This window comes from Epinephelus lanceolatus, chromosome 16 (assembly GCF_041903045.1).
Source record: "Epinephelus lanceolatus isolate andai-2023 chromosome 16, ASM4190304v1, whole genome shotgun sequence".
Classification (NCBI taxonomy): domain Eukaryota; kingdom Metazoa; phylum Chordata; class Actinopteri; order Perciformes; family Serranidae; genus Epinephelus; species Epinephelus lanceolatus.
Genome location: NC_135749.1, coordinates 41522275 through 41546436, shown reverse-complemented (window position 1 = coordinate 41546436; position 24162 = coordinate 41522275). Strand labels below are relative to the sequence as shown.

General features: G+C 41.2%; 2 protein-coding genes across 19 annotated transcripts in view; one reads left to right on the top strand and one right to left on the bottom strand.

Moving 5' to 3' along the window:
* The window catches only part of epb41a (erythrocyte membrane protein band 4.1a), a 253745-nt gene that overhangs the window by 27602 nt on the left and 201981 nt on the right, over positions 1–24162 (top strand). The window lies entirely within an intron of this gene.
* On the bottom strand, positions 19040–22764 carry LOC144467292 (general transcription factor II-I repeat domain-containing protein 2A-like). Its single transcript, XM_078175519.1, has 3 exons — positions 22648–22764; positions 21434–21491; positions 19040–20142 (listed from the first exon to the last, which is right to left on the bottom strand). The coding sequence occupies exons 1-3, from the start codon at positions 22762–22764 to the stop codon at positions 19040–19042; spliced, it is 1278 nt and encodes a 425-aa protein (XP_078031645.1).

The window sequence follows — 24162 nt, the reverse complement described above, 5'->3', positions numbered from 1 at the left end:
TTATACTTTACATTGTTTTAACATCTGAAGGAAAAAAAAACAAACATCATTTTGAAGGCGTGGCGGCTTTTATTTTGCCGTGGCGCTGCACCATGATCAATTACATGTAGCGGAAACCCTGATATTCACATATGTCATGTAAGTTGATGAACAGTGCCTATTCATCTGTCCCTGCAGATAACAACATGTAAATCCCATGTACAACCTTTTTTTGTGACTAAACAAAAATTTATAATACATATAATACATATAACAGGCTACATGCGTTCAAAAACAGAAATTGTAGGAAAATTTGTCAATAAGAACAGGAACATAACTCCATAAATTGGGTATTGCTTACATCAGAAACCGTTGTTTTTTGGCCAGTTTTTGGCCTATTTTACTGCACAGTCTGATCGGCAATAATAAAAGGCTTTTTCAGTTTCTCTACAGCCTAGACTTAAACATATCTTTGTATCATGATGTTGTTGACAATTTAAGTAACAATTTAATAGCCCTAACTATCAGTAACTATTTTACATATTTATACGTTTTTTTCCGGCAGTTCAAAAACCCATAATGTCACGTTCGTATTGCAGTGAAATGTGGGTTATTTAATCAGTGAAGTCTGCTGAAGTCTGCACCCCAACCGGACTCTCTTGACGTCTGCAGAAAGTCCATTTGAGGCCCTTTGTGGACTGAGCACTCCCGGATTTCCCAGGATTGCGCTTGCAAAGTCCGCAAGTCTGCAAATGTGGTGATGTCCGGACGTTTTGGCTAAATTCAAATGGATCCAAACTCATATATCAGTTTGTTCTCAGTTTTCAATTGTTTAGTTATGATAGATTGATTTATTAAAGTGGTTTAAAGGCGATTTGTAATTTATTTTCATGGTTCAACCTCCTTTTTTACTTTAATTCTCATGTAAATCAGCATCATATCAGTTTGCTGCTGCAGAGCAGACCTGTCCCCGCAACTACATAGGCTAAATAAATAGTGTCTGACTGTAAGATTAATATTTTCAGAAAAAAAGACAACAACTTTCATTAAAGATCAGTCAGATATAGTCAGGGCTTCACATCTGTATAGATGTTATTTTAAGAATCCTCACATCCTACTGGCCACACGTTGTTGTGATGCTAAATACTTAAATAATTAAAACAGTCCGATGTTAATATACAGTAGACTACATATAATTTTTGATACAGTTCAAATGGCCAAAAATGTGAATAACTACATTGTAGGATGATTAAAGGTTTGCCCCTAAGTTTTCTGCTTGTGCTCCTGAAATTTTTCAGTTAGGGGCTACAGTGCTCCTACTAAAAAAAGTTAGTCTGGAGCCCTGAATACTGTATAATAAAAGATCAAAACTTGGCATCCATGTATCAATACAATATCGCCCCATTAAAATATCATAATGATACTATGCTGTATAGAGTTTTTCCTCCACCCCTACTGAACATGGAGAACATTACATTGTGGGTATGTTAGCATGTTACCAATTATCTCAGAGCAACTAGGGACAGCCTTACAGAGCTGCTAACATTGCTGTTGTTTTTATGGTATTCCAGTCAATATGTTGACTACTGATATGATAACTTAATGCAGATTTGGACACTGATATAAAAATTTGAAATATTCAAGAAAAAAAAAAAAACATTCAAGGATTGTGAAGCTTCTGAAAGTGCTTTGTAGTTTACCATGGCAAATGTGATTATTTTAAAAACATTTTGCCAACACTACCATTTCAGAATGCAAACTTTTCCCTAAAATGAACTAACTCTAACCTTTCAGTGTATTTATATTTTATTTGGATACTTTTGAACATAAATGCACAATGTCTCAGAACTGTGTTGGGTCTTGATATTGATTGCTTTCATTACTGTCACTGATGCCTCCTGTCTCTGACGTCTTTATCCCTCAGGAATAGTGAGCAACTGACCCCATATTGCCCTCTCCCAACACAGATGGACTGTTAGGGCTCAGCTGTTTTTTGTCTTTTAGGGCTTTTTCCTTCACTTGTATCTTTGAAATATTCCCCACCTCTGGTTTCATGTGGGTTAGGCCAATTCCCAGTTTCTGGGTTGTTTCCTGGGCTCGTGCCAGCTGAGCGACCCCGTGTTGATCCACTGGTGACTGATAGACATCCAGCTTCCTCTGGCCTCTACATCAGCACACAGCAGCCTTTAATCCCACACAGGGCCCGATTAATTTTAAAGCAGCTTTCAGTCCTTAAGCTCACTTTCAGCACTCTGACACAAGCTACCATGCAGCCAGAAATACAGATATGTTTAAGTATGATTTTACTTTTTACAAATGCATTTCAGTTGTAACCTTTGAAACAAACCTCACTCTGAGTCCAAATCTAAGAATCTATTTGGAATCTTGAAACTGGTTGGCACATCATTCCATCACTTCAGCTTCAGAAAACTGAACGTTAATTGAGGAGATGGATAAAGAATGAAAATAGGTATGTGTACTACATGGTCTGTGGTTATCTGATGACGTATGTTTGTGCAGGGGCTGGGTAAAATTTCTTTAACCTCACAGCGGCTTAGTGTAAATACATTTTTGACCTTTGGAATAACCTTGACAGCAGAGTAGCACAACTGCTAACCACTCTGGGCTATAAAATACAGACATTATAGTTCCCATTGATGGGGATCTGTATTCACTGAGTCTTGTAGTCTGTCATTGTGGCTCTCTGTCCAGATATCTGGACCACGTCTTTAGATTGTAATGGAATAATCATCCCAGGAGAATAATTACTTCTGATTTTGTCGATCTCTTTTAGACAAATTTGAAATTGAAGCCCTACCACTGATGAGCCTTAAAGAAGAGCAAAAGTGTCAGTGTCAAGTCAGTGTGCTGTCTGCTCTGTGGAACATTTTGATAATGCTACCTTGAGAGGTCGTTGGCTAGACTGATGATGATGATGATGTGGTTATGTTATGAATACTCTGCCTCTCTCCTATCACCTGGACAGCCTCTGGATAGGACTGACAGCGCCTTAAATAGTTTTGTGCCTTTGTGTCGGTGATGGCCATGGCCAGAGGTATCTGTCTGTATACATACATCTATCCATCCATCTGTATGTCCGTCTCATTCTCATGAACACGTTATCTCAAAAGTGCAGTGAGGGAATTTCTTAAAATTTGGCACAAATGTCCACTAGGACTCAACAATGAGCTGACTAGAATTTTGTGGTCTGAGGTCAAAGGTTGAAGTCAGTGTGACCTTGCATCCTTGTCATTCTTGTGAACATGATATCTCAAGAACATGTTGATAGATTTTCTTCAAATTTGCAGCGAACATCCACTTAAAGTCAAAGATGAATTGATCAGAATTTGGTGTTTAAAGGTCAAAGCTCACGGTCAGTGTGGCCTCATCCATTGTGTGAATTTCTATGCTGTTTGTTTTAATTTTTTGCTGCTGTGTTTTAGTCTGTTTGTTCGTGTGAAATTCCTAATGCTGCTGTCGGGGCCAAGACCCCCTTGAAAATTCTTGTGAATGCATTATCTCAAGAACATCTAGAGGGAAATATATTCAAATTTGGTGCAAATGTCCACTTGGACTCTGCAATGAATTGATTATATTTTGGTGGTCAGAGGTCAAAATCATTTTCGTCTGTGAGTGAGAGTTCGTTTGTGTCATTCTCATGAATGTGATATCTCAAGAACACCTTGAGGGATTTTTTTCAAATTTGGCTCAAATGTCCACTTTCACTCAAAGATAACCTGATTAGATTTTGGTTGTCAAAGGTCAAGGTCACTTTACCTTGCATTTGTCTCAACAAGTAAACATGATGTCTCTACAACACCTTGAGGGATTTTTTTCAAATTTGGCACAGTTGTCCACTTGGACTCAAGAATGAGCTGATTAGAATTTGGTGGTCAAGGGTCAAAATCACTGTGATCTTACAAAACATGTTTACAGAATTACTTTGCTGATTATGTCAACATTTCACACAAATGTGGGGGTGTGGAGATTGTGTGAAGCATCCATGTTTTGCACCTTGACGGGTTTGCGAAAGCATACAATTGTGAGGAGGTAATTCTAGTTTTTAAATCATATGAGCAAAATATGATAAAGTCCCCACTGAATAGCTACAAATTATTTAATATGTTACCATGATACATCACAAGTATAATAAAGTTAATTAAGTTACTAAATGTAGACTTCATTAAGATTACTGTAACTGTCACAAATCTCACCACATAGTTCAGTCACATCAGGGCTGCTCCATAAAACTTGATGATCCCAATAATCAGTCCTGACAACATCTGGGCAAGCTGCACCAGCGTATGTCTGAACATCACTCTGAGGATTTCTTCCTGGTACCTAACAGCAGTCAGGGTACCGTTGGCTATGACATGGAGGTCTGTGGGACCCTCAAAGGATATACCTCCCCAGGCCACCACTGACCCACCACCAAACTGATCATGCTATATGATGTTACAGGCAGCATAACGTTTAATAAGGCATCTCATCTTTCACGCCTGTCACTTGTGCTCGTGTGAACTAGGGATGTAACGATTACCGATATTATGGTAAATCTCGGTTAATTTGTACATGGTAAGAATGACCGTTTATGTTTAAATTAATTGCATTATCGTGGTGGATTATCAGGATATGTAATAACAGCCTCATTCAAGTCTCGCGATGCAGGTGCTGCGTGAATGCGTACCATATGTAAACACAAAGAATGAAAACATGGCGGAAGGTGGTGATAGTGATACTCAGGACATTTCCCCCCCCAACTAAAAGCACAAAGTCTGTGGTCTGGGCATACTTTGGGTTTCTGAAGAATGCCGAGGGGCAGCTGGTGGAGGACAACTATCCTGTGTGCAGAACATGCAGAAAGAAAGTTGCTGCGAAGGTTAGCAACACTACAAATCTGCTGGCTCATCTCCATGACCATCATCCACAGCTTTACAGCCAGTGCAAGTTATGCCATGCAAACGTCAGTTATTGTGTGAGGGACTTCAGTTTTACTGAGATTGTCATAATGTGTAACTCTCGACGTATACGGGACATTTGAGCCGTATCTGTCCTCCTAAACGGCGACTAGGTTTTCCGTTTTCGTTTAGGAGCTAATACTAGCTGAATAGCTAATAGCTGTATTAGCAGCTATGTCGCTAAGTGTTTCAAAACGAAATGGAGCTGAAAACACTGAGTGGAGCCGACAGAATATAAACCGGCGTAACGTAACACTAATTGAGATCAACTATGATTGAATCACTATGATTATGGTTATTGTATGGCGAGCTAGAATCGATATAGATGGCCAGTTATGCTTTCTCGACATAAGCTCAAGGAAACAACATAAAACGCTGCCGTGTTAACCTTTGTCCGAGAGCATGCACTCCTTTTCTCATACAGGTAATCCTCTGACTCACATGCACACTTCTAATGTGTGAATTATTCTGTGTAATGATGACCATTGCCCTTAGGGCTTTTTTGGTTTCTCCTGCACATTTGTGATATCTATTGTATATATTGTATGTCTTTTGTTCTACTCATGCATTGTTTTGTTTTATATATATTTTTCCTCTCGTGCTAATAAATAAATAATTAATATATAAATTGTTTACATATTTTGCTGACTGTTAAAATGCACCAGACAAATAAGCTTTGCTCCTGTAATGTGTTTACATATTTTGTTAATTTAAAATAAATTTTTCTGTTGCTGTGCCAATCCCTTGCCCCTTTAATGTGAAAGTTTCATTTTAATATAAGATTTTGGCTGTTAACATTTTGGTATGATAAGGAAGTTACAATGATAAGGAAACTATGGGCCCTAATGCCATCCTCATGGAATTTGTTTCTGACAATTTGGTCAGAAACATGCACACCAGTAGCTTGCTGGAGGTCGTTTTTTAGAGCTCTGGCAGTGCTTCTCCTGTTCCACCTCCCACAAAGGAGCAGATACTGGTCCTGCTGCTGGGTTGACCCTTCTACAGCCCTGTCTAGCTCTCCTTGTGTAACAGCTGGTCTCCTGGTATCTCATCCATGCTCTTGAGACTGCGCTGGGGGACGCAGCAAACCGTCTTGTGACCACACGTATGGATGTACCATCCTGGAGGAGCTGGACTACCTGTGCAGCCTGATTGGGCTGCAGGTACTGCCTCGTGCTACCAGTAGTGACAAGGAAACTAGCAGAACACAAAACTAGAGAAGAATCAGTCAGAAAGAATAAGGAGAGAGCAACTGTCCATGGCCACCACATGCAAAACCATTCCCTTTTTTGGGATTGTCTTGCTTTTGCTTCTCCATTGCACCTGTTGTTACTTTCATTTGCACCAAAGCAGGTGACATTGATTCACAATCACTTGTGCTTACTAAATGGACAGATTGATATATCTGAAGTTTAACTGACTTGGTGTTATACTTTGATGATAAAGTGTTCCCTTAACTGTTTTGAGCAGTGTATTTTGTTTTACGAGCGAAAGGCAGTGATTGTGTGTTGGGCTCTGACCCTTCTCAAAAGCAGGTGACCAACAGGTAATACTATGCCTGAATGTATCCTGTGTAGACATTTCTGTCGGACTGAGGCTGCTGCTGCATTGCTAACATGCTGCTGTTACTATGCAGCCTGTGTACACATGGTGGAACAGGTAAATAGTGAGATTTTACATGTACTTTATGAGAGTGCAGTGTGGAACCGCTGCTCTGCAGTTGTTCTGGACTGTAATATACGTTACTAACCCATGCTGATTCAATTTTCAACCTCTAATTAGGGTGCAGTTATGTATTCAAAGCATCAGCCCAAAATAATAAGCAGGCCTTAAACCAGCCCTTAGAACTTTTCTGCGTTTTAGTGCGAGAGATTCCCATCTGCTTATATTTTTCAATTCGTTGAATATTTGAACACATTCTTCACTTTATGACAGAGACATGTAATAGTCATAATCCATAACCAGTTTTATGTTAGAGTAAATGTTACTTTGTGGGACATGAATTGATAATTGAAATACAAATGACAAGTGACTGTGGTAGGAGGTATGTGTCCTTATTTGAAGCTAGAGGAACAACCCCAACAGCTCATTATTTTTATTTTATATTAGCTCCCCCTTTTCAGTATTATTCTGTGCACATGCTACTGCTACTGCTCTGCATGCCAGCACACACCACTGTACCACATTGCTGTGGAACGAGAGGCATTTGAACTAAGTCAGTCTTTGCCCTGATGTCCTCTTGAGTAATAATAACATTAACCTATCAGAAGCATAAGGAATAATTTGTGAACCTTTTCACCATTGTAGAACAAGCATGTCATTATTCAGGTAACATACTTCAGCTAAAAAGCAGGATGAGCTGCAGTGCTTATCTGGACTGAAAAGATGCAGACTCTTGAGTTCTCTGGGACACCTGCTACAAACTGCTACCTAACTGCTGAGAATGTGAACTACCTGTTTGTATGTTTAGTTTTCATCATACACTCCTCAGTACACCTGGAGCTGTGGAGCCCACGCTCTCACTTTTCTCTGCCCTGTCAGCACTTGTGCGGCTGTGCCAGCATCCACTCAGCACTGCAGGATGCCAGCAGCCTCTGAAACTTCATGTGGTGGCAAGCTGTGATTTCTGTCCACTCTCAATCTGCCAGCAGACCTTACAGTGTTGAATCAGGTGCCGTGAGCATAAACATTTCAGGCTACATAGTAATGGGTCTCAAAATAAAGTAACAGTATTGAGTTTGTGCAACTCAACCTCTATTTGAACCTTAAAATTTTATTATACCCCAGAAATCGACCTTGTTATAAATGGTGCCACTCAAACAGTGCCATCGGCCAATGCTAAGGGTGCCATCATCCATAGGGGGTGCCACAAATGGGGGAAGAAAAAAAAATCTAAATGTTTATCTTTTACTATCTTTTACTAATACTATTACCACCATTATTTTTAAATATGACATAACGCCACAACAACATAACCGCCATTACATGCCACCCCTGGCCCCCCTGGCCCACCTTCCCAGCTCGTTACACTTTACTTGCTCTCTGAGGGAGACAGGCGAGTTCTCAGACGTCACGTAAACCCGAAACACGCTGTATTGTTATCATGCCAAAATGTAAAAGCTTTCTGGTGCCCTCTCAACTAACACTACACCACTAAGAGGAGTGGATGTGGAGAGAAAGAACATTGAAAAAAAACGACAGCCAGCAAATCACCTGTTGAAATCAGCAGGAGGAGAGCAAGTCATTATTACCTCTAAGCAGCCGGTGGCTGCAACCAACAGCTCATGGAGGTTGCATTGATTTACATTGAGAAGCGTTCAACCTCTGTTCAGTAAAAATAAGTATTGGGAGAAAGTATTGGGGGGCACTTTGCCTAGGGCACCAAATGTGCTAGGCTGGTGTGAAAAGTCTGCAGGCATGGCCTTCACCTCTCTGAGTCTCACCATCTACCTCATCTTTATGTCATTTTGCACAAAATGGATTACATATGTTGTTTTAGAGCACTGTTTTACACATAATGCCACAGTTCCAACTAGTGTTAACATAATATCATAAGAGTAGAGAAACATAACCCACCAGATGTCCAATTTGTTTTGTCTGTGCTAGCCCATGACAAAATCCATTTCAATGACTAATTTTCACTGTTGTTGTCGGCCTTTTTGCGCCGTGACATCCTTTGACTTGGATTTGTTTTTGATACTTAACTTTCACTTGGTGGATTTATGGATTTGATGAATAGACAATGACAAACATGCCAGCTACAGCATAGAAAATTGTAATATGTAATATATGCTGTGTCAGGATGAGTGCTTCATGGTGGGCTGAAACAGTGGATTAAGAGCTAACATTAAACAAATTGTTATCTCTACCGAAAAAAATACATTTCAGAAATGTTTTCAACAGCATTTTCAGTAGGCTGATATTCCTGTCCCAAACTTGAACAGACAGTGGTAACGTATATCTTCTCCAGTACTGTAGCTAAATAAAACACAGTGATGGTGTTAGATTTTCAGTGTAGTGAGTCCCTATGACCCAGAGGTGCTCATTTGATTGGGCCCCAAATAAAACTTGTGTTTTTTTGACAAATAATTGTTAAACTGGTGTTTTATGTTATATGGTTATAATTATGGTTATATTCAAATGTGTTGAAAAATGTACCTGAACATTAAATTAATCCCAAATCTGGCAACTTTATTCACAAAACTACAGATTGTAGGCTCTATGTATCTTCATGACTATGTATATGTCTATGTACAAATCATACAAATGTCACATCTTAAACTGATTATAGAGAGCACCAAAATCATCTACCCAGTACAGGGGTAGGTAACCTGTGGCTTCACAGCCAATGTGGCTCTTTAGACCCTCTCCATTTGCTCCCTGTGGCTTTGACATCAAATTATATGGAAATGAATAACAGTTATCTTTTTTTTTCCCTTCAAATCTTTTTATTGAGATTTTCCAATTACAGCAAATAGAAAGCACAATATTATTTGGTCAATCCAATAATGACACAACGAAAATGTAAGTGGTAAGTAAAATAAGAACAATATAAACAAAGACAAATACTACAAAGTAAATCAGTACCTAGAACAAGACAAAGAACAAAACAACATAGTAGTAAAATTAAAATATAAAAATACATGAAAATATGTGCATGATGATAAAGATCACACTAAATATTTAAACACAAAATAATGGTTGTTGGTCGGACAACTGCCTGTCACATTACAATTTAGGGTTATGAAGGTTTCTCATGGGAAGAGAGTGGTTCTGTGGGTGGAGTTACACCAAACAATGCAATCATAGCATTAGGTTCAACAGATTTTCCAGTAACCCTTGTCAGTGATCTTAAAATTTCCCCCCAGTATGTCTGTAATGCAGGACAAGACCAGAACATGTGTACATGGCTCGCTGGTGCCTGACTACACCTGTCACAAGTTGGGTTCACATCTTTATAGATGTTAGAGAGCCTAACCTTTGTGAAATGAGCTCAGTATTATTTTGCACTGGATCAGTCCATGTTTTGCACATATAGATGATTTGTACATTTTATCAAGGACACCCTCCCAAAGTTCCTCAGAAATCTCCTCGCCTAGATCCACTTCCCAAAGTGTTTTAATAGAGTTTAAAGAGACTAGCTGGAGGAAATGAATTTGAGCATATGACAACATTCTTTTCAGGGTGGATACTGGCTTGAGGAATGTGTCCAAAGGTGAATCAACTGGCAAATTAGGGAATTAAGGGAATTTACTACTAACAAAACTACGAATCTGAAGATATCTAAAGAAGTGTTGTTTAGGTAGGGCAAATTTTCCAGATATCTGTTGAAAATAAGCAAAGGTATTATTAAAATATATGTCTCTAATTGATTTAATGCCTAGGGTGGACCAAATTGTAAATGCACCATCTATCAAAGATGGAGGAAAGGCATGATTTGCTGTTATTGGGGATAATGTAGGGTATGATTAAAGACCAAAACAACGTCTGAACTGATGCCACATTCTCAAGGATGTTTTGACAGTTATATTGTTTGTGTAGTCAGAACAGGGACTCTTCATAGGAGAATGAGCCAATGCTGAAAGTGACACCGGCCCACAGGAGGCATCCTCCATTTTTAGCCAGATAGGGGGAGAAGGATATGAGTTACACTGCAACCAGAATTGTATTATTCTAAGATTGGCTGCCCAATAATAAAATCAGAAATTTGGTAAAGCCATCCCTCCCAGCGCCTTTGGCCTCTGTAAAAACTGTTAGCTTATCCTTTGTTCCAAATAATTTCTAAACTTATGGAGTCAATTTTTCTGAAAAAAATTTGGGTGAGGAAAATAGGTACACACTGAAAAAAATACAGGAATTTGGGGAGAGTGTTCATCTTGATGGAATTACTTCGAGCAGCTAAAGACAAATTCAACACTGACCATCTGTCAAAATCCTCTTGTACATGAATCAAAAGGGGAAGCAAAATTAGGTTCATAAAGGTCTCTAAATTTGCCAGTTACTTGGACGCTTTTATTTAAGTTCAATTTATAACTGGATATGGCACCAAATGAGTTAAGAATAGTGAGAGCCGCAGGTATAGACACTGAGAAGTTGGAAATATAAAGAAGAAGATCATCTGCATATAGGGAGACTCTTTGTTCCAGTCCATTCCTGAAAACACCTGTAATATGAGGGTCACAACAAAGCGCAATAAAAAGGGGTTCAACAGCTAAGGCAAATAAAAGAGGGCTTAAGGAACAGCCCTGCCGGGTGGAATGGTGTAGGGGAAAGTATACTGACTGGATGTTATTAGTCCTCACTAAGGCTAGGGGGGATGAATACAATAGCTTCACCCATGAGATAAAGTTCTTACCAAAGCCAAACTTATCTAGGTTGTAGAACAGGGGTATATATATATATATATATCTTATAGCCTTCCCCTATGTCCACATTTTCATATGGTTTCAACAATATTTATTGTCAATTTTCAATGCAGGAAATGTTTAACTGAGTTCACAGCTAGCTCTTTTACCATAAATAAAAGTAGTCCCAGGCAAATAAATGTAAGGCCTTTATTTCAGATGAAAGAAAACAGAAACCTCAGAATAAAATTAAAAACAAAGTGCAAACAGAGCCGAATAACCCTTTTTTCTCTTAAATTACAGAGGTCCCAGCCTAAAGAATTGATGGCATACACTTCAAGTAAAAAAAGTCAACATCTTCAGAAAACAATAAATAAAAAGTGGCTCTTTTAGGAAAAAACAAGTGCAAACAGAGCATTGACTAAACATTTTTCTATTTTTTCTTAATTAAAGAGGTCCCAGCCTAAAAAAACTGAAGGCCTACTTTTCAAGTAAAAAAAAAAGTCAACATCTTCAGAAAACAATAAATAAAAAGTGGCTCTTTTCGGAAAAAAGTGCAGACAGAGCTTTCAACACCACCTTTTCTCTTTTAATTATTCTTTTTTAACTTTTCTTAATGAGAGAAATGGGCACATGACTGCCCTGCCAGTAATTTAAATCTTGGTTGGAATGGAGTCAGGGCCATTCTCATGCAGATATGTAGGTGTTCATTGGTGAGCCTAGAACAGTGCTTGTTTTTGATAATGTTCATAGTGGAAAAAGCTGACTCACAGCTGTAAGTCGATCCAAACATAGTCAAGGTGTGCAGTGCTACTTTGGTTAGACCAGGGAACACACTCTCAGACACAGTCTGTAGTTTATTTGGATAGTTTATTTGGATAGGGACAGTGCACATTAATGAACATTGATCAAACATCTCTGTAAACATGCCGGATTGTAGCAAAGTTGCTAATTTGCATCCGTAGTCCCTAATAAATAAATAAATAAATAGAAAGAATAGAAATGGAGGAGACAGCAGATAAATAGATAAAATACAAATAGAGAAGACAACAGACACAAGACAAATCATTATACAAACAGAAGGATACCAGACCCAGACAGGATAAAATAAAACAATAGAAAATAATGTTCGAGTGGACTGAAGTCCAGTTAGTGGTTGCACTTTTGATTTGATTTGAGCCATTGTTTAAGATGTCCTTTAGTCCAGTTAGTGCTCGCACTTTTGATTTGATTTGAGCCATTGTTTTAGATGTCCTTTAAAAGAAGAGTATGTGGGGCATTCCCTTATTGTGTTATTGTGGAGGGAAGACTGTTCCAGATGTTCCCCCCCATAACAGACAACACATTCGTTCAGTGGCGGTGGAGCAAGACCATGGAGACTTTAATACACAAAGCAGGCAAATCTAAAGGTTTTAAAAGTATGGAAACTTAAAAAAATTGTGATTTTTTGAGGGTCTTGCAGATATAGAAGGAGGAGGGTTTTTTATCCAGAGTCTTTAGGGCTTTCTTGTAGAGAGATTCTATTGGTTTAAGTGCTGTTGTACATGCCAGAGACCAGCTTGTTAAGCAGTAGTCTATATGAGAGAGAATCATACAATGTAAAAACATCAGAGCTGCACTGGTAGTTAGAGAGTTCCTGATTTGTCTGAAATTAGCCAGGTTGTATTTGACAGAGTTAGACACTTTTTTGATGTGCTTCCTGAATGAGAGTGTCGAGTCCAGGATGACCCCCAAGTACCTGAACTTGTTCACCAAAGCGAGCTCCTCCCCTCCCAGAAACACACCAGAATGATCAGCCTTTGTCTGCTTTTTAGCAAAAAACATACAGACACTTTTTTTGATGTTTAGCGAAAGACATGAATACTCACTGTTGTGAGTATTTGGGCAGCCTCTGTCGTGTTTTTCGCAGGGGTGAAAATGACCGCATCATCCGCATACAACTGTGCACTGACACCCTTACAGACATCAAAGAAATCATTTATGTACAAAGAAAACAAAATAGGTCCAAGAATGGATCCCTGAGGGACCCCTACTGGACAGTCCAGGTAAGGGCGATTGACACCGCCAACGACCACACACTGCTTTCTATCAGCAAGATAAGATCAAAACCAAGTGAGGGCCTGTGCAGAAAAATTACATTTCGACAACTTAGCTAACAGTACTCAGTGGTCAACGGTGTCAAAGGCCCTTTTGAGATCCAAGAAAACAGCTCCCACACGGCTGTTCCTATCCAGGAGACACTTGATTTTCTCAATAAACATACTTATGGCCGACTCTGTGGAATGGTGAGCCCGGAAGCCAAACTGCATCGGATGTAATGCTGTGTAACCGTCATTGAGATGTTCTACTAACTGTTTAGCCACCCATTTTTCCATTATTTTGGAGATGACAGGGAGAATACTGATTGGTCTATAGTTGCTGATTTCAGATTTGCTTCCTGATTTGAAGATTGGATTTACCATGCTCACCTTCCAGTTAATCGGGACTACAGAATGCCTGATAGACAGATTTATCAGCTGCATGATGGGACAAACCAGAGACTCTGTATGAAGTTTTAAGAAGTTAGTGTCAAATCCATAGTCATCCTTTGCATTAGATTTGTTAAGAGAGCAAATAATTTTCATTACCTCTCTTTCAGAGATTTCGGTTATGTTGAAAACAGGCTGCTCACAATTGACAGGATGATAAACACAGTCAGGTGCAGTGAACAGGCTTGATATTTCTTGAACAGAATTCATAAAAAAAAAGAATTAAATTCTGCAGCCAAGGTGACAGGATTTTTCACTAATTGATTCTTGATGTTTAGTTCCAGTCCTTTACTGCTCTGTTTGGTCTGTCGGCCGGTTAGGTTATCGATCTCTTTCCACACTTTTTTTGAGTTTCCTTTTGCACTCTCAATTATGTTTAAAAAGAAGTTTGCTTTAGCTTTTCGTAATGCTAATGTTACTTTATTGCATGCTGATGTAAATTTATGACGGTCAATGATTAGACCAGTTTTCAGTGAAGTCTTGAGCAGCTGGGGCCGTATTTATCAAGCGTCTTAGAGTGCCATTTTAGTCTTAAGTGCTGAGAATTTGTGAAATTTAGTCCTACTCTCAAACTTAAGAATAAAAGCTATTTATCAACCTTCTCAAGTCTAAGAATCACTCCTACTCCCCCAGATATTTAAGAGACCTCCAGAGGTGTCCTAAGTGGTTAGGAGTTGCCAGTAGAGAATGGTGCTGGCACTGAGGCGAGAGAGACGTGAGCGAACGTTCCGGGAGCGGAAGGATGTCCTGGCTTTGTTTGTTGACGAGCAGCTGATCAAACGGTATCGTTTGGACAAAGCGGGTATTATTATTGTCACAGATTTAATAAGGGACATCATCTCATCAGTAACATCATGCAGCAGAGCTTTCACGGCAGAATTAAAGGTCATCACAATGCTTCGATATCTTGCCGCTGGAAAAATGCAACAGTGTAACGCTGATTATTTGGGGCCATCACAACCGTCAATTAGCAAAATTGTTATGGAAACAATAATGGCCCTTACTGCTCCTCACCTCGTCATGCATTTCATTGACTTCCCAACTACACCCCGGGTAATTCAACAGAAGCAAACTGCATTCATGCAAATAGCTGGCTTCCCTGGAGTGGTCGGTGCAATCAATGGCACACATATTAGGATCATCACTCCAAGCGTGGACGAGAGCGTTTATGTAAAAAGGAAGAGGTACCACAGTATCAACACTCAGGTAGTGTTTGATGCAGACTACAACATCTTGGATGTGGTACCCAAGTGGCCTGGGTCCACCCATGATGCAAGGATCCTAAATGAAAGTGGCCTGAAGCAGCTGTTTGAGAGGCACATTGTGCCACCTGGGTGTCACCTAATTGGGGATAAGGGATATCCCTTACGCCGCTGGCTTCTTACCCCTTATCAGATGCCACAGACACAAGGCCAAATGAACTATAACAGGTTAGCCCAACGAAATGCCTAATTGTTTTAAATTTAAAATTTTTAATTAAGTTTATAGAATATGGTTTAATAGGAGGGTTTATTCTCGTCACAGGGCACACAAAAGCACAAGAAGTGTGGTAGAGAGAGGAATTGGCCAGTGGAAGCGCAGATTCCACATTCTGCATTCAGAAATACGGCACACTCCAGACAGAGTGTGCCGTATTTTACAACATTTGTAAGGCACGCAATGTCCCAGTCCCACCAGCAGACAATGATGAGGGAGGAGATGGAGATGCGAGCGTCCCTAGCAACATCCATCCATCTGATAGTATCTCTTCTTCTCTCCAGTTTGGTTTTCTTTTTGATTCCATGTTGGTTTCAGCTTGGTGGACTGTGGCTGCAGTATATAGAGCCACTCAATTAACTGCACACCAGTTTCAAGTTAGTTGCCTAATTAATGAATTGGAAAGATAAGGAAACATTTATTTTTGATTCATTGCCAATGTATATGTTTTGTATTATTTTGTAGATTATTGTCAAAATATACACTCCCATTGTCCATTTAACTATTCACTGAGATATTTATAAGATATTTATATATTCTTAGATAAGGGATTCCCTTCAGTGATTCGTCATTTCTATGGACTTGGAAGTGACGTCACCTAAAACTCCGTTTATGGCACATAGTACTGTAGTGATTCAGCTCTGAGACCGACACTTAAGATTCAGTCCTACACTTCACTAAAAGTATGAGTAGGACGCTTGATAACTAACTTTTAAGTACAGCTTTCAACGAAGAATTTTTTTAGTCATAAGTCAACTCTTAGCAGTGCTCTTAGGAGTAATTCTAAGAAGCTTGATAAATACAGGCCCTGATCTCTAACTTTTAACAGTGCAAGACACTCATTAATAACCCAGGGAAGGGAGCTGGATTGCCTGGTCCTAGAGCTCCCTCTCTTGGAGAAAGACAACAAAACCTCCTTAATTTTTTGAGAGAAGGAGTTAGCACTCAGGTTTATGTTGTCGCAGGAAATTAAATGATCCCATTCTAATTCCTTGAGAGCTTTGTTGACATTTTGCTGTTGGTTCTTAGGGATGAAATTATGATTTGGTGATTTCTGCGGCAGACGTGTGTGTGAAGTTAGGAGATGATTTTTATTGAGTTTCTGGGAAAAGAAAATCACATTATGATCTGATAGTCCTGTGAAAAGGTTGTGAATCTTATTGATTCTTTCCGGCTTATTTGAGAACAACAGATGTTGAGGCCGAGGAGCTGCGTGGTGACCGATCGCCAGCTGCTGGACTTCGGGGAGCTGTAGGCACGGCCCCGCTGACAGGCGGTATGTCGCTACTCCGGGCGCCGGGGACCGGAGATGTTGAGGCCGAGGAGTTGTGTGACGGTGGTGTCCAACTGTCAGCTGCTGAACTGCGGGGAGCCGTTGGCACAGCCCCACTGACGGCTGGTGTGTCGCTGCTCCGGGCGTCGGGGACCGGAGACAATGAGGCCGCGGAGCTACAGTTGCAATCAAATTTATTCAACCCCCATTGCATATTAGGCTTATTGGCAAAATATACAATTTCTCAGCTGTTTGCAATAAACAAATTACACAAGAACTGTTAAAGTAGTTCAATGAAACTAATATTACAAGGGTTTTGATCCAAATTCAACACAAAATGCTACTTTTAATGACTACTACAGTCTCAAAATTATTCAACCCCTTCATGACAAGCATCTTCAGTACTTAGTAGAGCACCCTTTTGCTGTTATGACCTGCTGCAAACGTGATGCATAGCCAGACACCAGCTTCAGACAGCGTTCCTGAGGAATCTTAGCCCATTCCTCATGGGCAATGGCCTCCAGTTCAGTAATATTCTTGGGTATGCGTTTTGCAACCGCCTTCTTCAAATCCCATCAGAGATTTTCTATGGGGTTCAAGTCAGGCGACTGTGACGGCCACTCTAGAATCTTCCATTTCTTCTTCTGAAACCAAGCCTTGGTGGACTTTGAGGTATGCTTGGGATCATTATCCTGTTGGAAGGTCCAATGACGCCCAAGCTTCAGCTTCCTCACAGACGGCACAACGTTTTTACCTAAGATTTCCTGATACTTGACTGATTCCATCGTGCCCTCCACACACTGCAGGTTTCCAGTGCCACAGGCAGCAAAGCAGCCCCAGAGCATCACTGAGCCACTGCCATGCTTCACTGTAGGCAGGGTGTTCTTTTCAGCATATGCTTCATTCTTCTTCCTCCAGACATACCGCTGTTCCATAGGCACGAAAAGTTCCAGTTTTGTTTCATCACTTCACAGAACAGAATTCCAAAACTTCTGTGGCTTATTTATATGGTTTTGAGCATAATGGAGCCGACTTTTCTTGTGCTTTTGGGTCAGTAGTAGTGTACGTCTTGGAGTCCGGGCATGGAGCCCTTCAGTGTTTAGTATGTGCCTTATTGTACAAAAAGAAACCTCAGTGCCTGCTGCCACCAAGTCTTGCTGCAGGTGTTTTGCAGTCACTCAAGGGTTTTTGACCACTTGCCTCCTCAGGAATCTGGTGGCAGCCGCTGATAGTTTACTCTTTCTGCCACGTCCAGGTAGTGTAGCCACTGTTCCTTTAACTTTGAACTTGCGAACTATGCTTCCAACTGTATCTCTAGGAACATTCAGAGCTTTTGCTATCATTTTGTATCCTTTTCCTTGTTTGTGCAAGGCAGTGATTTCTTCTCTGAACTTTTTGGACAATTCTTTTGACTTAGCCATATTTCTAACATGCAATCAAACGTCACTCTCAACAAAACCCTAGCCAGTCCAGGTATTTATGTGTTCTGTCTCAAGCACACCTGAAGTAATGAAGCCCTTGATTAGTTGCACCAGGTGTGCTTGAGACAGGGGGTTGAATAATTTTGAGACTGCAGTAGTGATTAAAAGTAGCATTTTGTGTTGAATTTGGATAAAAACCATGGTAATATTAGTTTTATTAAACTATTTCAACTGTTCTTGTCTACTTTGTTTATTGCAAACAGCTGAAAAATTGTACATTTTGCCAATAAGCCTAATATGCAATGGGGGTTGAATAATTTTGATTGCAACTGTATGTGGAGCACGACTGTCAGCTGCCGGGCCACTAAGGGCCGCCAGCCCGGTCCCACCAGCGGCCCGGGCCTCGCCGCCTCTCCGCCTCTCCGCAAGGGAGCAAAATCCAACAGAATGGTTTCCACTGCAGTGGAGGGACACCCATCGGAGTCCCCATTGGAACACTGGGGGTGGCAGATGAAGTAAGTCCACCAATCTTTTCACCTCCGGCTGCATTAGCTGCGTTAGTGCCGGTAGCCATGAGTGAGTCAGCTCACTGTTAGCGCCACTGGCGTGTTATGCTAGCATTCTTTGTTGTGCTGGGTGGCTAACATTAGTATCTTGACTTGCAGGTAGCCAGGACAGCGGGCCCGAGTTCAGCTCGATATTGCCGGCTAGTAGTAACAATACTGCTATTTGATAAAGTCCTTGGTTGGTGGAGTGTCTCTTTCCCTTATCAGTCAAGGAAGAAGTGGGATAGCCATTTAACAATGTCCTTGAGTATAATACGTGTTGGCTTCTCGCCGCAGGGATGTAGAAGCAGTCGTCACCCTATCATAATACAATGTGTGGGGTTTGGACGATGACCAGGCTTGTAATTATTATGGCAGTCACCAACCATTTTGTAGGCGACTGTGTAAATGGCGATGAGTTGATGAGCCTCTCATATTGAAGTTGATTAATCAGATTATACCTGTTAGGCAGCGGACGGCCAGTACACCGCAACTGCCCTGTGGCAGCCATGTTGTCACCCCCTTCGGTCTCTGTCTGTCTTTACTGACAGACAGATAGAGAGTGAAGGGGGTAGCCAGAAAGTAGCAGGGTCAGTTGCCTCAAAATGCTCTCTTAATGCAGCATTTCCTTGCAGATCAATGAGCTCAAGCTGTAGAGATCCTGCATGTGCCCATTTGAATGTCTGTGTCACCTCCTTCGAAAATCCTCTGACTTTTCTGATGATGAAAGGATTCTGGATTAGCAGGAGGAGCTGCTGCCCAAGGCAGAAGCTGTTGAACCTTTTACTGAAGTTTCCAATCAGCTTGTTTATGAAGTTAACATAGGGAGAAACATCTCTCTCATCCTGAATCTGTTCCTGCAGTTTTGGGAAGTGTTCACACTCTCCTTCAAGATCTTCTTTGAAAATGTCCAGCTTCCTCTGGAAAGAGCGAACAGCTGTCATCAAATCAGCAACTGAATTGTTCTGGCCCTGCAGCTTTAAATTGAGCTCATTAAGATGTGATGTAATGTCAACCAAAAAGGCAACCATATCCATCTTTTGCTCATCTTGCAGAAACAGTGAAAACTGTGTTGCTTTCTGACTCTTGACCTGCTCTAAGAAAGCTGTTATTTCTTTTCGAACAGACCAGAAACGTCCCAGTGCATTGTCCTTACTCAGCCACCTCACATTGTTGTGCAGTAGCAGGTAATTGGCATTTGCCTCAACATCTTCCAGAAATTTTCTCAGGAGGCGATGCTGAAGGGATGAGGATGCCCTAAGGAAGTTGATGAGTTTCATCATTGTGTTCATTACTTCAGCAAAATGTTCTGATAGAGAGGCACACAGAACAGTCTGATGGATGAGACAGTGGTAAGCAATAAGATCTGGGTTGTCCTCTGTCATCCGGGGCACAGCCCCCCTCTCTTTTCCCACCATGGCAGGGGCACCATCTGTGGTGACAGACACAATCCACTTCAGATCTATGCCCCTGTTTCTCAGTATCTCTTTTATTGCTGCATATATGTCCTCTCCTCTTGTGTGTGTTTCAAGTGGTGTTACACCCAGCTGGTCCTCACAGAGCTCCTTCTTATCTTTGCAGGGCTGTACGCTTACTTTTTTAAGTGATAGCACTGGTGCTAGCAAGTTAAAAATTTTAGTAGCACAAAGAAAAATTTAGTAGCACACCCGGGTGGACAGTTAGTTAACATGTTTTACTTTAAGACAAAAAAATATTACAAATTTTCTGAAATTGTGTGTGCATATATTGTATGCAAATGAAGTGAGGCATTGTCTACTGAAATATACACTAATTAGCATACATTTCCAGAACAGAATTCTGAACATTGGATAAAGCCTGGTTCAAAACTTTGACGTTAACGTTTCATTGTGTTGACATATTAGAGCCAAAGGTATTTACAGAGGGAATTTTGGATATTTCTTTTTATCACTCCATAAATCTGAAAATACTGTCAACGGTCATTTATCAATTTCCCCCATGTTTTTAGTAATACAATGTTGTATAAACTGCCATTTTATACTGTTCACCTGTAGTGTGTCACCCTTCAGGAAAACAATATACGTGACAAAAAGGAGTATCAGCAAGCATTTAGTTAAGCAAAGCTCTAAAGACTGACTTGTGAGTCTACATCTGGCATGGTCAGTTTGAGTGTCGCTGGTTAGAGGAGGCCAAACTTCACACCTGGAAAGGAGCGGAGATTGCGCCAAATGCAGCTCGTCTCTTGGCAACAGAGGATGTATCATCAGGGAATACCGAGATCCTCTTGCCTTTGTAAAGAAGGGGGGAAGCCTGAACACTGGCGCGTGTAGCTGCCGCTGCTCTCCGGCTTTTTATGTGTTTTTAAACTGAGGTCTGGACTTTGAAATAGACTCTATTCTCAAGATTAGCATGGCAAAGTTGTTATTGTGACCTCGTCACACTATCAAAACGATCGGACATTTCAGTAGTGAGTGTGTTAACTGTTTACCTGTGGAGTGTCGGCGGACTTCCACTCCTCACCTGATTGCTGCTACTTGCTGGTACTACATTTATCCGTTCATCATATGGATTAACCGACTGGCTGTGAATTTCGTGCTCGTCTGGACTGTCCTGTCCATTATATCAAATCTATCTGCAGCCTATACACGGCTGCTGAGCTCCTCCTGCTACGGTTCCACCTGCCTGACCTGCTGCAGATACTGCACCTCTTCCCGTCGGAAATACATCCACCGCGGTTCCCATCAGAGCTTCCACATCAATGACACCACTGCCATAAATTCCATCTGGTCCACAACCCGTCGTCCACCGAGGAACTCTGGTCGGACCGTGGACCGCAGTGTATTAGCCAACTTGGCCAGGTCGGCTAATATTAGCACCGCCACCGACCACAGCGATGTCAACTTCGGACTATTCAACATCCGTTCTCTCACAGGCAAAGGACGACTCCTTCGGGACTTCCTCCTGGACCGCAAGTTTGACTTTCTTTCTCTAACAGAGACATGGCAACAACCCAATGACTTTCCCAACTGAACGAGTCCACTCCACATGGATTTGTTTAAACCTGTCAACCAATTTCGATTTCCCAACACACTCAAAAGGACATATCTTGGACTTGGTTTGCTGCTCCAGTGTCACTTCTTTTAACTGCTCTGCAAATGATCTCCCCATTTTTGACCATATGTTAATTTCTCTCACCACAAACCTAACACTGTCCAAAACTAAACCACTATGGGTCATCTCATATCGCAATATCAAAAACATTAATCTAACAGCACTCACATCAGGTTTGGAAACTCTCCCCAACATCAACTCCTCTGCCTCTACTGATGAACTGGTCTCTCATTATAGTAATGGTCTTCACACCCTGCTGGACTCACTTGCTGCATTAAAAACCCGGACTGTATCCTTCACCCACTCTGCCCCCTGGTTTTCACCCCATCTATGCCAACTCAAAGCCACAGGACGCCAACTGGAACGGCTCTACAGGAAAACTGGTTTCACTATTCACAAGCAAATGTACCACAGCCATATTCTGTTTTACAAGGACTCTCTCTCCACAGCAAAATCACAATACTATGCTGAATTAATCAGTGCTGGCAATGGGAACAATCGGGCACTGTTCTCACTGGTCACCAACACCCTCCGCCCACCAGACTCTCTTCCAGCAACCAGCAACTGACCCCTCACACCTCCTGCAGTTCATCTCCTGTTCTCCTGCCCCCCCTCACCCAACCATTTACAAGTTTCCACCTTCCTTCTGATGCTGACATATCAGAACTCATCCAGAAATCCAAACCATCCACTTACCAGCTTGACCCCCTGCCAACCCCTTTAGTCAAAGCATGCCTCCCCTCCCTCTCATCTGTGATAACCGCCATCTTCCATTCCTCCCTCACCTCTGGTTGTGTTCCATCCTCCCTCAAATCTGCTGCTGTAATTCCAATTCTCAAGAAACCTGGTTCAGATCCCAACAACTTCAGTAACCTCCGCCTCCTGTTTCCTATCTGCCTTTTCTCTCAAAAATTCTGGAAAAGAACGTTGCATCTCAAGTTAATTCTCACCTCTCCAGCAATAACCTGTACAAACAGTTCCAGTCTGGCTTTCGTTCTCACCACAGCACAGAAACAGCCTTTATCAAAATCACCAATGACCTCTTGATTGCAGCTGACTCCGGAGTTTTATCCATCCTCATCCTCTTCGACTTGAGTGCAGCCTTCGACACCATCTCCCACTCCATCCTCCTCAACAGACTGGCATCCATTGGAATATCCAACACACTGCTCGACTGGTTTACATCATATCTCACTGGCCGTACTCAGTTCATTCAGTTAAAATCCTTCATGTCCCATCTCCCCTCTCCTCCGGTGTTCCCCAGGGCTCTGTCCTCGGTCCCCTCCTCATCATTATCTATCTCCTCCCCCTGGCCATATTTTTTGAAAACACAATATACAGTTTCATTGCTATGCGGATGACACCCAGCTCTATCTCTCCACCATCCATAAACTTCAACTGGTCCAAAATGCTGCTGACCGAATCATCACCAATACACCATCCATCCAGCACATCACTCCTATCCTCCATCAACTCCAGTGGCTTCCCATACAGTACCGCATCCGATTCCAAACACTACTGCTCACATTCAGGGCCATCCATAACCTCGCTCCTCCATACCTCACTGACAGTCCGCAAATCATGTTTATGTTTTGAATTTGTGTTTTGGCCTGTTGCGCCACCCACCGCTGTCTAGCAGTCACGCAGTCAGTAGAGTCTCAGCATCAGTTACAGTTACGACTGAGCTACAGCAGCACGGCAAGCAGCAGTGTCCCGGTACATAGCATTAGCAGCCGGCTTCTCCTCAGCTGTATCCCGGCAGCAGCGTTAGCAGTGTCCGGGTACATAGCATTAGCAGCCGGCTCCTCCTCAGCTATATCCCGGCAGCAGCGTTAGCAGCAGAGAAGCTGGACTTGCTTGAACAGTCCGCTGGAAAACCGAAGATCAAGGACGCGGCCCTGCCACGGCATCATCCAGAAATCCAAACAAATCAGTCTCCAGTAGGGATGGGTGTCGTTAATATTTTAAAGGTACTGCTACTCTTATCGATACTGCTTATTGATCCGGTATTTTAACGGTACTCTTATCAATACTTTTTGAGGAAGAAAAAAACAAATTAAGATCATAAATTGCTTTATTTTCTCAATTCTCATTATGCAACAAAATAGTTTTTTAACAAAACATTTTACTTTTTACAACTTGAAATGTAAAATACATAAAATAATAGTGTTGTCATGGTACCAAAATTGGGACCCACAGTACGATACCAGTGAAAATATCATGGTTCTGAGTAGTATCACAATACCACAGCAAAAATTAGGCAGATGTGCCTTTTATCATTTATAAAAAGATAAATCACTTTTCTATAGTACATCAATGATATTTCAATGGAATAAATTACTTATTGACTTATTCATACTTCAAAAACAGCATCAATAAGTGATTAACATAGGGGGGATCAAAATAAAATAAAAAAATGAAATAAAAATCAACCAGCCACCCTCCTCCCCTGACAGTCTCTTCATAAGTAACAAACAGTCCCTAAAGTGCGGTGAGATTTGTGGACCGTTCCCTGCCACAAAGAGTAATTTGAACGGCTCATTTCGTG

Excerpts from the sequence above, each read along its gene's own strand:
- LOC144467292 (XM_078175519.1), bottom strand. The coding sequence starts at position 22,764 with ATGGATGCCAGTCTGTTGAGGAGGATGGAGTGGGAGATGGTGTCGAAG. Across the intron at positions 21,492-22,647 it reads CTGCAATCAAGAGGTCATTG|AGAAAGAAAGTCAAACTTGC; the intron begins GTGATTTTGATA and ends TGTCTCTGTTAG. Across the intron at positions 20,143-21,433 it reads GAAGGAGTCGTCCTTTGCCT|CACCAGTGCTATCACTTAAA; the intron begins GTGAGAGAACGG and ends TTAACTTGCTAG.